The following is a 17,309-nucleotide window of genomic DNA, read 5'->3' on the forward strand; positions in this document are numbered from 1 at the left end:
TACGAAAAAATTATATTCGAACCAAACAGATCCGTGAAAGTGAAAAGAAATATAAAATATTATAAAATATATTAAATAGTGCACAAAAAATGTAAAACTTATTTTCTGCAGAAAATAATATTATAATGTATTTAAATGAATTCTTCAGTGGTTCAATAAAAGTCGCTCAAAACTCCCAAGCCATTTTCCACTGATTAAATATGTCTCAATGATTGGCTAGCAAAGTGCAAAACTAATTTTCCGTTCGGTGAATTCGTTTTATTGAAAGCACAAGGGTTAACAAATCCCCAGGCGGAAGTTCTTAAACGTTTCACAACAATACAAAAAAAAAGAAAAGGGGTAAAGAAACACACACCTTGTGCGACTCAAAAACGAATAAGGATACGAGTTGACAACAAAAAAGGAGACATTCGCGTAGCAAAAGAAAATACACTTTTGTTATTTAATCTAGCCTTGGTAAGAATCAACAATCATGTCGATGGCAATTTATTCAGGACCCAATCTGTTTGGTTCTCGGAATTTAAAAAACTCTCTTTCCCATTTAATAAAATTGCTTACCTTTGGCAAAGGCAAAGCTTAATTACAAAATGTTAAGGCATCGTCCGCATGGACAGCTGGGCAATGCAGCTAGATTGTGGTTTAAACTCATTCTCCAATCGAAATTGAATTGCAAACCCTAATATGGTCCGCGTGGCATTGCGTTGCCTGATTGGATTGTGTAGAAGCGATCGGAAGCGCACATTTGTACACAGACTCTGAATTAGCCAACGACTCCCAGTCCACCGACTCTGTGTCCAATCATATCTAAATCAACTTTTACACCTGAATTGGCAATTCAATTATTTTTCCAATTAGTTGGCGTCAACAAGATGTCGCTGTGATGCTGACCACTCAAGGTTCGTAGGCTCACTAATTGCGTAGCATACTTTCCGGGGCTTTTAAAACGACTATTCGCAAGAAACAACACTAAACGAACCGGAAACATTATTAATTAGACGTATCAACCAAATTTCTGGCTATAAGCCAATAATCCAACTTGGCACTAACAGTGACTTGGTGTTCCGTTACTTGGTCTTTGACTTCTTACCCCAGAATATGATTCTTGGCAGCAGGAGAAACCAGTACGACTTGTTTTGGTCGTATTATGAGTGAAATATTACCACTCATGTCATTTTGAACGTCTTTAAAGCTCACACCCTTATGGACCCATTATAAGAATATGGCGTGGCAAAATTTCCCATTTTTATCGAGGCTGGAAAAACTTTTCCACACATGCAATCATGTTTCGTTTCACTTATCATGGCTAAAACCTAGCAAATAGAAAAAGTTTTTTTTTATCCACAAACATATCTGTATTGAGTGCCAGCAATCTGTATTGCTTTAGCTTAAGATGTTTACTATTAATAGAGCCAAGTGGCAAATGACATACGGCTTACAGAGAAAATAATTTCCAATTCAATTACATTTACGTACATATATTCCTTCCTACAAGCAGACAGGATTATTGATCTAAATATAAATAAATATATAATAATTATTTTAATAATATAATATTAAAATGTAGATTAACAGAATATATTTTTTTTGTATGAAAGCCTCTAGGGTATTTGTGTGACTTTTTTCTCTCTGCATAAGTGAAGATGTTTACTATTAATAGAGCCAAGAGGCAAGAGAAAAGTGGCAGCAATCAAGTGCTTTTATTTCGGGACTGCATGTTAAAGGCGATTTCCTGATCGAAGACTTTGGATACCTGATGCCATCCGTCTGAATGTGACGTCAGCCTGGCTGGGGATTCAATTTAAATTCATCCTTGAGTCTAATGACTTTTAATGTTGTTTGCTTCACAGGCGAGTGCGCAATTTTTGGGCCTGTCGTCGACTGCTTATCGGCTATGTGCCACCGCAGCCGCAAAGGATACGACAGACAATATTAATAACGCATTGATACGAGTGGGCGGCCGATTTGCTTTTGTTTTTCTTTCCCAACTTGGCGGTGGAAAGGAGTGGTGTGGCGTGGCGTGGAGTGGATAGAGTCCACAATTAATCGACGACAGCTAGTATGTTGCAAGGCGTCGCCATCACCATAGCCAACGACAGCAACGATGATGGCATCAATCAATCATTCATGGCTCATGTGTCGCCCAGTCCCAATCAGAGTCCCTCCATTGGAGTGGGCATCGGTATCGCCTCATCCACAATGGCGAATCCCAGCGAGAGCCCCGAGATGTTGCTGCTGAAGAACGACAAATTCCTAACACATGTCGCCCATCTGCTGAACATAACGACCGAGAATCTTTCAAATCTCCTGGGTTCCACGAACGGCACAAATGCGAGCACAATGGCAGCGGATTCGCCGGTCGACGAGTCCCTGACCCTGCGAACAGCCCTCACCGTTTGTTATGCACTCATTTTTGTGGCCGGCGTGCTGGGTAATCTTATCACCTGCATTGTTATATCGCGAAATAACTTTATGCACACGGCCACCAATTTCTATTTGTTCAACCTGGCGGTTTCCGACTTAATACTGTTGGTCTCAGGTGAGATGGCATTTTTGAGGGACACCATTGCGTATGCGTAATGCGGCAAATATCCTGCAGGCATCCCCCAGGAGCTGTACAACCTTTGGTATCCGGATATGTATCCCTTCACGGACGCCATGTGCATCATGGGCAGTGTGCTCTCGGAAATGGCCGCCAATGCAACGGTTCTCACCATCACAGCATTCACTGTGGAGCGATATATAGCAATCTGTCATCCATTCCGGTGAGTTTTTAACATTTAAACGTTATATATATTTTAAATATTTATTTACATTATTAAACAAATGTATAATTTCTTCAGTGTTATTGCCTCGCTCTCATTAACAAAGTGGATCATGCATAATTAGGACAGAGAATATGAATAGATAAATTAAACTTGATAAGCGTCAGTCGGAAACATTATGATATGAAACAACAAAAGTACCTCACAAATTATGGGCACAATAATTATTCATAACTAAACAGTCTGGCTGTGGAATGATAAAACAAGTTAGGCTTGACAACCAAATTCCCATCGTTTTTAAATATACCAAATTCATTAGCTTTCATTTATAGACACTAATTAAAGTCAGGTCCATAAATGAACCAAGTTCATTACAGACTATGTAATTAAGTTCCAATAAATGCGTTGTAAAGATAGAAAGTTAGTTAGTCAATTAATTGCTTAGTACCAACATATTTGCATTTTTGGAATGGTACAACAAAACTTTTCCTTATACAGGTATCACCAGTTCCTTCCAAATGTTCTGACCATTTTGCGGTCAAAGAATACAACAGCTTCCTTAAGCGAAAGCGTCTGGTTTTCATTTACGATGTTGCATTTCCTTTAGTTCAGAAACTCTTGAATAGCTAGAAGAAATGAAACTTAAAAACCTTACATTGTTGTTTTCAAACACAATTTCCGTTTCTTAGCATTTTTCACAAATTAATTGTTACGAATACAATCACTTGGAGTATGTCCTTAAGAATATGCAGACACAAAAGGGTGGTTTTCTATAAGAAGGGATTCCAAGTCCGATTACAAAGTTAAGGCAAAAAACTTTCATGTCTCTGAAGTTGGGATTAAATATTGTTGTCGAAAAGAGTAAAAGGTTTCTATGTTTGCCATTTAATAGTATTATAGTTATTTTGAAACGAAAGGATATTCGGACATGTGCTTAGCATGAAAAAGGTCTGAAACCCATTGCAGTCACTTTACCAAAAGAAGTTAAAAGTGATGTCTATTAAATTTGGTATGAAACTGTTTGAATTCCTTCCCATTTACACCCACATTCAAAGTAAATATTTATGTTGCACTCAATATCCCAAACCTTAAAGAGAAAGTTAAAAAGCGTAAAAAGTGTAGGTGGTCACTGCGTGTACTTTACAACCGTAATATTTTCCATCTTATATCTGCCCACGTTTATCCGAAACATCGACATCATCTTGTCCTTAATACTTAACATATAATGTAGCCTAATCTTTCCGTCATTTGTAGGCAGCACACCATGTCAAAATTGTCGCGAGCCATTAAATTTATATTTGCCATTTGGCTGGCGGCCTTCCTTTTGGCCCTTCCGCAGGCCATGCAATTTTCGGTGGTCTACCAGAACGAAGGATACTCGTGCACGGTGGGTGGGACTGAAATGTGAAAACCAACTGACGCATCATCGAGTGTCCTTTTCGCTGTTTATTCCCTTAGATGGAAAACGACTTTTACGCCCATGTGTTCGCCGTTTCGGGATTTATTTTCTTCGGTGGACCCATGACGGCGATTTGTGTACTGTACGTGCTGATCGGAGTGAAACTGAAGAGGAGTCGACTGCTGCAATCGCTGCCGCGAAGGACTTTCGATGCGAATCGCGGCCTAAATGCCCAGGGACGAGTCATCAGAATGTTGGGTAGGTGAGTTAAGTTGGCGGCTTGATTGATTAAAGACAGCAATATGCCCCACCGCCAACCAGAAACAACAAGAACATCCACGGCTGTCAAAACTTTTTCCGCCGAAAGTCTTAAATTGAAAATTACTGTCAACGTATTTGCGTTGGCGAACATCAAACAGGGAATTCGTCATAGCCCCGCCCTCATTGCCTTCCGCCCACTTCATTTGCACTTGCGTCATGTGGGCTGAACGTGCTTCTGTTTTTTTCCCTCTTTTCCCTCAACGGTGTCGTTAATTTTTCGCAAACATCGGTGCGTATGTGTAAAGCTCTTAAATGGCCATCTAGCCTATGAAGCAAAGGTGAAGCCAGGTGTCACCTCAAAAGTAATCAAGCCGGGGCACTTAAATGAACTCAAGACTGCTGGGTGCACACAGCAAGCTTAAATATTTGTAAAAAGTGTTTCTTGAATCTATAGACATATGTCCGTTAACGTGCCACGTTATAAGCTGTTAAATTTTAAAGGAATTCAGCACACATCTCGTGTATTATTCACATATTTTATTTATATAATTAGAAATTCTTATCAAACCATACAGTGAATAAATTTAAGTGTAAATCCAGGCCCAATTTTAGATCCCAATAAGCCGTTTTTTCTTACAGCCTACGAAACAACGTTTAATTTACTGTTGCTTTTAACTGAAACACCGACCATTGATTTCGAAATTTACCATTGGCCCTGGCCTGCCAAATGGAAATTGATGGACCAATTCAGATTAAGCCCAGAGCCTTAACCATAAATTAATTTGGCCAGCAAGAGTGGAAAAAAAACACACCCGTTCTCAGGGCTTAGTTATTCATAGATAGTGGGATATTATTTATCGTTTGCTAAGAGGTAATACCTTGGCTTTTATCAAAATGTGATATTTTACCAAAGGCCCGTTTGCGCAAACTATTCGATTTCGGGGGATATAAAAGATTAAGACCACTTTCAGTGTGAGAGAGCCCCTTTTCCGGTGACCTAGTTGTTCAGGGGTCTTAATACGTTGCTTATCCTTACTTGACCGTATTTGCAGTAGCTGTAGCCGTCGCCTTCTTCCTCTGCTGGGCTCCATTCCACGCCCAGCGACTGATGGCAGTTTACGGACTGAATCTGATTAATATAGGCATCAGTCGGGACGCCTTCAACGATTACTTCCGGATACTTGATTACACGTCCGGGGTGCTCTACTTTCTCTCCACCTGCATCAATCCGCTACTGTACAACATCATGAGCCACAAGTTCCGCGAGGCCTTCAAGGTAAGCCCATGGGATCAACCCTTCTCAGTTAACCACTTCATAATAGTAATCTATTATTAATTGGGTCCTTCGCATGTTTGTGAGGACGGTCACAAATGCAGATGCTTTTAAAGTTAAATTTAAGCTTTAATTATTCAAAATTGTTTTTCGTAAATTAATGAATTGGTAATCTATGTATTTTTTACACTTTTAAGATCACTCTGACGCGACAGTTTGGTCTGGCCAGGAACCACCACCACCAGCAGAGTCAGCACCACCAGCACAACTACAGTGCCCTTCTCCGCCAGAATGGATCAATGCGTCTGCAGCCGGCCAGTTGCAGTGTAAACAACAACGCGCTGGAGCCATATGGATCCTACCGAGTGGTTCAGTTTCGTTGCCGGGATGCGAACCACCAATTGTCCCTGCAGGACAGCATTCGCACCACCACCACAACCACGACGATAAACAGCAACAGCATGGCAGCCGGAAATGGAGTTGGTGGTGGTGCTGGTGGCGGTGGCGGTGGGCGGCGTCTGCGGAAACAGGAGCTCTATGGGCCAGGTCCGGGTACAGCAGTTCCCCATCGAATGCTGCAGGCCCAGGTGTCTCAACTCTCGTCGCTGGGCGATGCCAATTCACTGCTGGAGGCGGAGGTGGTGGACAGACACTACGCATCCGGGCGAGCCAAAAGAGCTCTCTTGGCCACCAAAAGTGGTGCCCTGCTGGTGACACCACCTCAAAGTGGTGACCCATCGGAAGTCAGTCAGCCCGCCACTCGTCTCAAGCTGACTAGGGTGATAAGTAGAAGGGATGAGGTGGCCAACACAAGCACTCCGCCCTTTTGTGGGAGCCACAGTTTGCCGGATCCGGAGACTTGTCAATCGGCATCGGTGGCTGGTCGAAGCTCCCGTAAGTTTCCGTGGCGAAAACGAAGGCAAAAAACGGAGGATCCCAGCAGCGAGGGCTTGACCTATGGCTCACCCAAATCCCAGTGATTTCAGCTGGCTGGTAGCTAGAGTTATACTTAGTTAGGCATTGTTTAGTTAGCGCAATAAACTTTTCTATCTGTAAATAAGCCAGAAAAAGTCCTGCGATTTGAATGCAAATTTCGGGTGACCATAAAAAATTTAACGAATGGGCATGGTCCAGACAATTTATGAGAGTCATAAAGCCGGGATAATGAGGCTACGGCGTATCGTGACGAATACACGCCCCACATCATTTTGCAATGGCAACCGCATAGCACTCATAAATTAAGTGTTAAGCTACCAGCTAAATAATGTGAATAAATAAAAATTGTTCTCAATATTACAGCAAAATCCTTTTAAATGCGTTTTCCTTTCACAATGCATGCCAGTTACATTCAAGTTCGCCTGCATTCCAAGTTGTCCAGGATCAAAGGGAAAATCAAAAAAAACAGTTTACATCTCAAGTTTTGCAGGTGCAGCGTTTCCAAGCAATCTGTTCCTACCTTTTGCGACATTTTTCCTGCAGATTGCCTGGCATTCTGTTGATTTCCCACACAAAAACTAAAAGCGCTGAAAAAAATAAAAGAAGCATAAAATAAAATAAAGTGCCAATAAATTAGCAGTCTTAATATTTTCAGAGCCCCTCAGAAGCAAATCTAGGAAGGAAAACATGACATAAATTTTAAATGGATTGCTCATCAGGATATCGTGTTGCAGTAGATATATATATTTTCGCAGTGTAAGTCACGACTCCACTTGCACCTGGCAACAAAGTTTCAGTTTGCACCTGGCCCATTGCCGGAGGTCCATTAGTCAAGAGGGCTTTGTAGGCTAGGAAGTCCGGATTGAAACGAATGTGCAGAGAGTGGCACGAATGGGCTTATCCTGCGGTGAATTGGCACGTGGAGTGCATGGAGAGTGGTGTCGGTGCCACAAAATAAATCAACTTAAAAGTAGCATACAAATTTAAGGACCCGACTGATGTTATGTCCAAAGGGAATTATTAATGGTTCTTTAAAGGCAGGCAAATAAATTCGAAGTGGAAGCCAAAAGTCAAGACTGATGTCCTGAAAAATTCCAAGCCATGTTGTCGCCTCTTTACCTCCGACTAATGAGATGTGTGGGCTATTGAAGTTGTCGTGTGGTTTCAGCTCATATATCAAATGGATATTTACCCATTGAATACCGCTTAGCCGAGGACCATGTAATTCCATACCGCCTGTCGGCAGGAAACCCTAACAAAAAGCTTGCATTTTGGGCCACTTTGAACCGCCCTCCTCATTCATCATCACCCGAGATGGAGTCAGTCCATTGTGAGGAGTGCTTAGTTGGGGGACGCTGGTTGGGCGGAGCCTCCATCAATAAATCGTGCGGCCTGCCGCCTAGTCAATCATAATCTGACACAATAAAGATATTAATCAGAGCCATAAATTTACTTACGGTCTAGACAACCAGTTTAACGGCCAACACATCGCACAATGCTCGCTGACGAAGATGAAGAGTGCTCCCGATTTTTTCCCATCCTGGGCTGCCTGCAACTTTAATAAGTCCGGCGGAGCAGCTCGCATATTGTCCCGGTCATTACGCGCAGACATTTCAGATTACTCTTCCAGTTTATGACCGACAAACTTTCACTTTACAAAGCGTCGAATTCATTTCATTTTTTGCTCTTTCCCATTAGAGGATAAACAACAAATAATTCGGTCTTTTGGACTCTTGCACCCCTGAGTGGCCATATCCATATCCACATCCACATCCATAGCCATAGCCATGTCCATGTCCTTGTCCAGATTTTAAAGCCCAAGCGCTTACACATGCATGCTATTCGGTCATTCTCTGCTGGTCCTTGTCTGCACCTAACGAGCCAGCAAAGAGCCGGACAAAAGCTGAGTCGAGTCACTTTGAACCCATCACCGGGTTCACTCTAGGATCCCAAGCAGGCAGACACTGTACAAAAAAGTGGTCGAGTGCAAGATATGCTCATAAATTATGTGAAAAAGTAGGGAAAATGGAAAAGTGAAATTTTTCATTTTCAGTGCTCACCGAATAATGCCCATTTTCTAAAGTTACATATGCGAACAAGTTAGAATGTGCAACAACTCTTCAGTTACCGTTCAATTAAAAATTTACACAAAAATGCGGTCGGACGGCTGACAAAAACGATTGTGGAAAACAGCTCGAGCTCGAGTGTCCTTGTTATGGGCTTCAATTAAAGTTGCGTAAACACGCTCCAAAGGACACACTTCATAGGCGACTTATGTGTTTATTTATTGTGCTCCGTGCTCCCCGCGACCCACCGCCCCGTGTCAACTGTTTCGATGAACCCAATTGATTCTTTTGCTGGTACTGCCATGGGGTCAATTCAACTCAACTCTTGCCCCCCATCGATGGATGGCAAATAAATATTATTTTCTGTGTGCTACACGCTGTCTGATGCGGCTCAGTCGGATTGTGATGGTGCATAACCGATTTACACTTTAAATGCCGTGCCATGTCAGGGCAAAAATTTTAATTAAATTTTAGTCTTGCCGGTTGGCCGATGATTGGCCGGTTGGGCTGTTGGTATCCTGGCCATATAAAACTGCTGCTGTAATATCAGTGCCATGTCGCCGCAGAACAATGAGGCAAATTAAAATAACAAGGGAGGACAGTTTAAAATCCCAGAGGCAGTCAACAGCTGGCACTGGCAGTTTTTGACAACGAATTAGAAGCCCCGACCTTCGGTCACAGTTCAACAAACTAAAAGTGTTTGCTTTATGGCCTCAATGTACTCGACGTACTTGAAGCCCCAGCTTGCGACCCCTATCTACCCCACTTCTACATATATATATATATATATATATATATATATTTCTTCTTTTCGAGACAAACAAAACAAAACTCGCAATCCCCGAAAGCAGACAAGTCAAGATTAGCAGCACCACAAGTCGAGAGCCAAAAATAACTCGAAATATTTCGCTCAATTGCAGTGGCCAAAACAATAAACCGTGCCGCCCTGACCATGGACATGGACATGAGCATGAACCCATCCAAGTCCCTGTCTCCGGATTTGATCTGGATGCGGCGACCTTCCTCAGAGAATTGCACTGGCAAAGAAATCTAGTCCCTATCACTTACTTCATAGACTATCTATGCCATTCTTGAAGTTGGTTTACTTAAAGTAAAAAGGCTATATTGTAAATCCAGAAATCTAAGGAATATTAGATAGAAAAAATGTTCGCACAAATTACGAAAAATGAAAATTGTAATTGTCCAAATTTGTCTCCGTGTCCTTATACTTTGTTTGCAGTTGCCAGTGGTGTTTTCGCCGGATACCCGGGGTAATTGTCCTTAAAGCGGCACTAAGAGCCGCAAGATTTTCTGGGAACTTTACCAGAATCAAAATCAGACTTTAATCGTCCTGCTGGTGGATGTGTGCCTCCTGGCATCTTGTTTGCATGCTGAAACGTGTCTGAGATAATTTGTTTGGGATTAAACGCCATTTTCCAGTACTAGTTCCAGTGATGCCCTCTCGAAAAATACTTTTTGCTACTATCGACGTCAGTGGAGCAGAAACTACCATGGCATCGAGTTGGTCAATTGAAATTAAGCCAATTTACTTAGATCCCATTAATTGGGGCCACTCGTGCAGGGAACAACAGTGGCATAGTGTAAAGTTTTCTACAGTTTCAACTGCTTTCTCCAGACCGGGGTAAGTTTATTAATTAGCATTTGCTTCGAAACAGGACAAGAAATCGCTCGACGGTGAGCAAAAAAGCACTTTGCGAATGGCATCCATATTCTGCTTTGTAAGCCTACTTGTTTATTTCCCATTGTCGCTTCTTCAACTATTTTAGTCATTAAGGATTGCATTTTCAATGGAGTGACAGTCATTTATTCACTACATAATCGAACGTAATTTAATATAAAATACGCTAATTAGCAGTTACAATTTTTATCTGTATATTCGCAATTAAATAATTGATTTATTTACTATTTCAATTATCTTCGTTGACCATTAACCAGCTTGTCAGATGTGTTTATATAGAGAATAAAGTGAAAAGCGGTTGAATCGAAAAATGTCTAATTGGCATATCAGTTGTGTTTTTTGCGCCATAACAAATGTAAGCTTTACTCGTTACAAATTTCAATTGATTTTAAGTAGAAACTATTTTTACAAGACCTGAAATATATCTACTACAAAAACTCGTTCACACGAGTATTGATAGGTTGTTTTCAAATTATTTATTTTACAAGCTTGAACCCTTAAGCGTTTAAAAAAGGTTTCCATTTTACTCAACAGTAATCATAAGCTAATTAACAACTACAGCTGAACTACGGACTCGGAACTCTCATTTAACGTCTGCAAATTGTTTCTAATTGTTGATCGCTGCTGTCGCTTACAGAGAATAAAGTTAACAACATTCCGAGAAAGAAGTACACCATTTAATGACCTCGTTTCCCTGAATTCCACAGAGACAAAAAAAATTTACGGCATTAAAAGCATATCAGTTCTGAGAAAATCAAGGTTTTTGACATACAACTTGTAGGCGTGGCAGCCTGATACTTTAATTACCAAAGGAACAACATTTAAAAAAATGCTTTGGCATGCCTTAAATTCTTTTTTGCCATAACTTCATCCAGTCTGCTTTACGTTTCCGTGCAGAATATAAGAAGGAAAAATATAAAACTTTTTTCCAGATAAGCAACTTTACAAGTATAATTTAACACAAAAAGTTTTCAAATAATTTTTTCTAAAAGAGAATCTAAATCTCTTTATAACCGTCATAAATGTTGCCATTTGCTTCAATGTCCAAAATGTATCTGGTAATACGAAATAAATACGCAATTTTTAAATTTAAGCATTACATAACATCAAAAATGTGCGGTGAAAGTTATCTTCGATTTGAGTGTATATTATTGTAAGCAATTCAAAAGCTGTATGATTTTACAAGTGCGACCTTTACTTTTCGATCCCTTTTCGATTCTAATGATTTCCAGTCACGTTCAATCGAAACCGAGAATGAATAAATTTCATTCATTTTCATAGCGAAGCCTTATCTTATAATGTATCCATTTCAGCCCTGCCACGGTATGCGAATTCTTAGGATTCCAACATCTGCTGTTGAAATGAATTCAATTAGGTTGATATCAGGCGAATGCGAATTAAATGGCAAACAATTGTGGACGCGAAGTGAAGTCAACTATTTGGCAAGGGGCAAGAATGGCTGAAAAAAAAATAATATAGAAATGGGGAAGGGCCAAAGGAGCACTGTGTCCGCTGTTCGTGGGACATGTTGCCAACATCCGTTCCACAACAAATCACACAAAGAAATCGAGACAGTGACTCGCAGCTGTTGGCATGCCGCCCCTGAAATGGAAAAGGGGGCTGGTCGACACATGGCAGTGGGCATGGGGTTTTTGGGGGCTTTGGAGGTTTTGGAGGTTTTGGGGGCCCGTGGAGGAACGTCTGGCACGTAGCTTACGGTCTGCTGAAGCAACACGCGCACACATGGCAATCCTACGGCAATCGACACAGGGACTCCGGCTTTTGGGCACCCAACTGCTCCATGTTGATGCGATGACTGCGGCTTTAACCGACATTAAATTGCTGATTCCTGGCAAGTCGTCTCCTCTGCATGTGGTCGGTCTGCTCCACATTTGCATTGAGTCTCCGGTTTCGGCCTAATTGAAATGGTTCGAAATGACACATTCAAGCCAATGGATTTTCTTTGGCTCGTCCTCTATAATTTCGACATAGTTGTCGGTAATTAAATAACATTCTTCTACTTTAAAACAATATATATTTTCTTCATGCCTAAAATTAAAGCATGGTCGGCATACGCGTCGTATGCGTAATTTTCAAAGGGGTCTTATGTTTTCGTCACACTTCTGTCGGTCATTAGGGAACCGCTCGGGATAAGTTTGGTTTCCATTAGACTGATAAGATTCGATTCAGGTTGAAATTGGAGAGGCACCCAAATGACAGCGACGACAGATCTGCAGACGAAGGAGCGACACTCATTTGTTATGTTGATGGAAAAATCAGCACCCAAGTGCAATGCAGCACAAACCCAGCAAACAAAGCAGCCAAATATGGCTTACAAATGAGCTGTAGAGTCTTATCAAATTTGTCACGAAATTTTCGGACACAAATCTGGCTGGCGACTGACTGACTGACTGGCAAGACACGAAGCCATAATATTTGAAGTAATTTCCACTGCTGACACAGCAGCAGCCAAATATGCAAACTAGCCGAGGGCCAAGAAGCTAAGGTCCCCATACATCAAGTGACCTTTCGCCAGGACACGCCACATCCAGAGTCCTGGCTTGGATGTGGCGTTGGGTGTGGAGTCCTCGTCTGCAGGACAAGCCACAAATCAAGTGCAAGGAGCGCAAAAACGCCGGCAGACGAAAGAACATCGGTCAAGGCCCATAAATAGCACGCCCACATTTAAAACACTCAATGCATAAATCAATGCACAGTAAACAAAAGGACGAGGCAGCTATCAGTGTTGTCAGGTGTTTAACAAAGAATACAATTTTTAAGAGACGGTGAAAGGTGGAAAAAAATTAAGTCTATATAAGAGCTAGAAGGGAAAGCTTCAATTTATTTCTATCACTGGGCTATCACACTGGGCTGTTTTGAAGAACTTATATTATTTACTTATAGTAGGTACATTTCATAAGCGCGTTTACATGAATGAAAAAATATTCTTTAAATTAAATTCCAAATAAACAATTGAATATTCATGTTTATATTCCAATAAGGACAATGAATTTGTTGTGATAATATAAGTATAGGAAGTCAGTATTCTATTTACATTTCACACTTCTCGTTTTGCTTATCGATATGTAACATTTACAAAGGGCAGACCGGAATATAAATGGAAACGCCTTAAAACAAAACATGGCACATTAAAAAAATATAAATTTCCCACAAGCAAAAAAAAACGCATCGAAACTGAAAAAGAAAACAACAATAAGTCAAGAGTAAATAAGTTGAAGCAACATTCTTACGCAACTCCTGTTTGATTTATGCGAAAACGAAATGATTGCCAGCCACTCAGGAGCAGCCGGTACATAAAACTCAAAACAGCGTAAAACGTCCATAGCACATAATTGCCAATTGATAGCGTTTTTCGAGCCAGCAAATATCCTTTTGGCCAACGTCACCAGACAAATCGATTCCACCATCGACTTGTCTGTCTATTTCCGCTCAGACGGGTCAGTCGCTATCAATTCCTATTTGCCAACCTGTTGACCATCGCTGACATTAATACATCTCACTCAGAGCAGTGGGTTAACTGCATTGCAGCCAACATTGAAGGACGCAGGAATGTTTTTAAATTCTAAAGAGAATTCTAGACTAAAGAGAAATTCTAATTTCAAATGCCCGGCCATTCAGAAAACAACGATTATAACAATAAGCTCAACCAACTGCCTTGAAAGAATATATGCAACAAAATTAAACATTAAATTAAGGGGCAACTATAGAGCCAGCTTCAACAAACAATTCAACAAAATCCGAAACCGCTTTAAGGCAAGATTGTTTTAAGTGCCGTGATGCGCATTTAGTGAGCAGTTGCTGCAGGTGGCAAGAAAGAAAGCCACTAACTTAATTGCAAGTTTCGCAGCTCCCCTGGAGAAAAAGGTGAGCACGACCACAGCTTTAGTTGCTGCATCTTTAGGGTACAACTTTGCGCAATTTAGTGGCAGTGGTTGTGGTATGTGGCAGCTCAGCTGAAATTATATTTAATCGGCGCACAGACCCGCAAGAAAGTGTACGCAAATAACAGTGAGATTAAATTTGAGTCAAATTGGAGCGAATGGCAACATTATTAAAAAAAAATTGATCGATTTTGGTTAGCTTAGCAAATATCGAACTTTTAAAAGATGAGGGAACACTTTATAATGTATTAAATACCTAAGCAACCTATTGATAAGTACTTTGATCTTTCTAAACCTAATTCAAAAAATTATTAATTTGTTTTTTTTTTATAAGATCTTAGTAGGTGTATCTTTCGTACTTAATAGGTGCTAATTGATTAGTTGAACTCGATTTCACCACAGAGTGTTGGTGTTGGTGCGCCAAACTTTACTCCCGAGGGAAACTTTACGACCAGACCAGAAAACACACTGCAATGGCAAACAATGCATCATTTGCGCCTTGCACAATGCATAAATTAAGCAGCTAAGTAAGCGTAACGAGACAGCTCCTCACCCCCCTGTCCGGATCCTTCGGCGTCCTTGTTCCTGCGGATGACAGTCACAGCCTCATCCTCGTTCTCTAGCGAGACAATGAGAGCGCGAAACGCGCTCTGATGAATGCCTCATAGCTGCAAATGCATCTGGAATGCTGAGAACCTGTGACTGCACTGAGCGAATATTCCATCTTCGTCTTAATATTACTATAATCTTTGTTACCTTTAATAAGCAATACCATTCAAGGCTTGTACTACATAAAAAACTCTCTAAGTGTACTTTTCTTACCCCCTATGAGCATGAATAGAGTTTCTCGCTTTGTCGCGTATATTCGTGAATTTATGGCTCCCTCGTCTTAATGAGAGGCCAACTACCAGTACAACAGTATTAGCAATCATTAGAGACATTGCCCCACGGATATCTATAACGTCATATAATACGTTTTATGATTGTTAACATAAACGAGTTTCTAGGGAATTGACTCTGATTATGTTCTGTTAAATCGTTATGTTTATACATTAGATTGTATATATATTTACATACATATCTAAAGCCCTGTGAGACCATTACTGTATAAGCTTATGTTTTATAAAAACAAAAAAAAAAAATACTAATCGGTTCTTATTTCTATTTGCAGTTTATAAAAGTCAAAAGATTTCGATGCAAAGCTATTTAATGCACGAACATGCCGGCTGGAACCCCAGTCGAGTTTTAATTTCCATGTGAATTATGTTTTTGTGGTTAAAATGTTTCTGTACACTTATTATCGTAACCATCGCGAAAAACTCGAGTGCCAAAATTCCGCACTGCAAATACGATGAAACCATCAATATATCGCACTTTAAACGGCTAAACGATGCCTATATCTATGAACATTTTGAAATTCCTGCCAACCTGACCGGCGAGTTCGACTACAAAGAGCTAATGGATGGTTCCAAAGTTCCGACTGAATTTCCGAATTTAAGAGGCTGTATCTGCAAAGTTAGGCCCTGCATCCGAATTTGCTGCGCCCGCAAAAATATTTTAAGCAATGGAGAGTGTAGTGATGGCGTTAAGAATGAAATTAAACTAACCATGTTGGACCTAACGATGCAGGATATATTGCTGACGGATCCAACTTTAGCGGAACTAAATATGATACCGCAGTATAACTCCACAGAACTGTTGATTTTAAGGGAACAGTTTCAGCCATGCGACGAGATTGTTAGCCTAAAAAGAGATGAGTACACGATCCTAAAGGTTTGATTCCGTATTTCCTTTGGCTACCCTATCTCATTTGTATCAAACTCTTTTAAGGACGGATCCATACTCCTCCACACCTCCGCCGAGATCTTGTCCAATGATCAATACTGTCTTTATCCCGAAATCTACTCGGACTTTCCGGAAACCATTAGGATTATAAATCGAAGATGCTACAGAAATGTGATGCCAGGAATCGCCCAGCGTAACAGCACTTGTACAAATCTATTATTCCGATAAGCTTTAATCAATTTTCTTTCAGTTTCTGTGATATCAGTAGTAGGCTTTATCCTTACTCTGGCAGTGTATCTTTCTGTTGAGAAGCTTCGGAATTTACTTGGAAAGTGCCTTATTTGCTCACTTTTTAGCATGTTCATGGAGTATTTTATTTGGACAATGGATTACTTTCGTTTATTACAGAGCATTTGTTCCGCTGCAGGTTGGTCTAAAACTAATATTTTAAATTGTAATTAAAAATGTATAGCCAATAGGATACATGAAATACTTCTTTTCGATGTCATCGTATCTATGGTTTTCTGTGGTAAGCTTCCATTTGTGGGAACTTTTCACTTCCCTAAATCGTCACGAACCACAGTATCGATTCCTTATATACAACACCTTTGTCTGGTGCACGGCTGCTATTCCCACAGTAGTGATATTTTCAATGAACCAAATGTGGGAAAATGATCCAGGGAAATCTGAATGGTTGCCTTTGGTCGGTTACTTTGGGTGCTCGGTTAAAGGTGTGTTTTTCATTATAATCGTTCATTTAAATAGCTTACATATATAATTATTTACAGACTGGAATTCGTCTTCATGGTTCTATAGTCATATACCAATAGTAATCCTAAACAGCTTTAATGTGATAATGTTCGTCCTAACAGCCATTTACATTTGGAAAGTAAAGAAGGGAGTCAAGAGTTTTGCCCAACATGACGAAAGAAATACGACCTGTCTTGAATTCAATGTTCAGACGTAAGAACTAGTCTCATTTGAAATTATAACTATTTTATATCTTAATTTTAGTTACATACAATTCGTGCGACTTTTTCTAATTATGGGCGCAAGTTGGCTACTTGACCAATTAACGCGATTGGCTGAGGATTCTCACCTTTTGCTGGACACTATAGTTCTGAACTTAACAGTCTACTTAAATGCCGCCTTTGGAATACTCATATTTGTGTTGCTTATACTGAAGGGCAGCACATTTAAGATGATAATGGAAAGGTAAATACTCC

The 17,309-nt window shown here is 40.4% G+C and overlaps 2 protein-coding genes across 2 annotated transcripts; both read left to right on the plus strand.

Annotated features, from left to right (window-relative positions):
• Window positions 1–218: 218 nt before the first annotated feature.
• PK2-R1 (Pyrokinin 2 receptor 1) lies at window positions 219–6,995 on the plus strand. Its single transcript, NM_169507.3, has 7 exons — window positions 219–456; window positions 1,848–2,536; window positions 2,597–2,762; window positions 4,017–4,149; window positions 4,221–4,419; window positions 5,475–5,698; window positions 5,893–6,995. The coding sequence occupies exons 2-7, from the start codon at window positions 2,059–2,061 to the stop codon at window positions 6,673–6,675; spliced, it is 1,983 nt and encodes a 660-aa protein (NP_731790.1). The 5' UTR covers window positions 219–456; window positions 1,848–2,058; the 3' UTR covers window positions 6,676–6,995.
• An 8,566-nt stretch (window positions 6,996–15,561) lies between these two features.
• On the plus strand, window positions 15,562–17,302 carry mthl12 (methuselah-like 12; the record flags this gene model as incomplete). Its single annotated transcript, NM_169508.2, has 6 exons — window positions 15,562–16,071; window positions 16,129–16,276; window positions 16,334–16,510; window positions 16,563–16,814; window positions 16,872–17,046; window positions 17,098–17,302. The coding sequence occupies 6 exons, from the start codon at window positions 15,562–15,564 to the stop codon at window positions 17,300–17,302; spliced, it is 1,467 nt and encodes a 488-aa protein (NP_731791.2).
• Window positions 17,303–17,309: the final 7 nt, after the last annotated feature.

Source organism: Drosophila melanogaster, chromosome 3R (genome assembly GCF_000001215.4).
Source record: "Drosophila melanogaster chromosome 3R".
In the NCBI taxonomy this organism is placed as follows: Eukaryota; Metazoa; Arthropoda; class Insecta; order Diptera; family Drosophilidae; genus Drosophila; species Drosophila melanogaster.

Excerpts from the sequence above, each read along its gene's own strand:
- PK2-R1 (NM_169507.3), top strand. The coding sequence starts at position 2,059 with ATGTTGCAAGGCGTCGCCATCACCATAGCCAACGACAGCAACGATGAT. Across the intron at positions 2,537-2,596 it reads CTTAATACTGTTGGTCTCAG|GCATCCCCCAGGAGCTGTAC; the intron begins GTGAGATGGCAT and ends AATATCCTGCAG. Across the intron at positions 4,420-5,474 it reads ACGAGTCATCAGAATGTTGG|TAGCTGTAGCCGTCGCCTTC; the intron begins GTAGGTGAGTTA and ends CCGTATTTGCAG.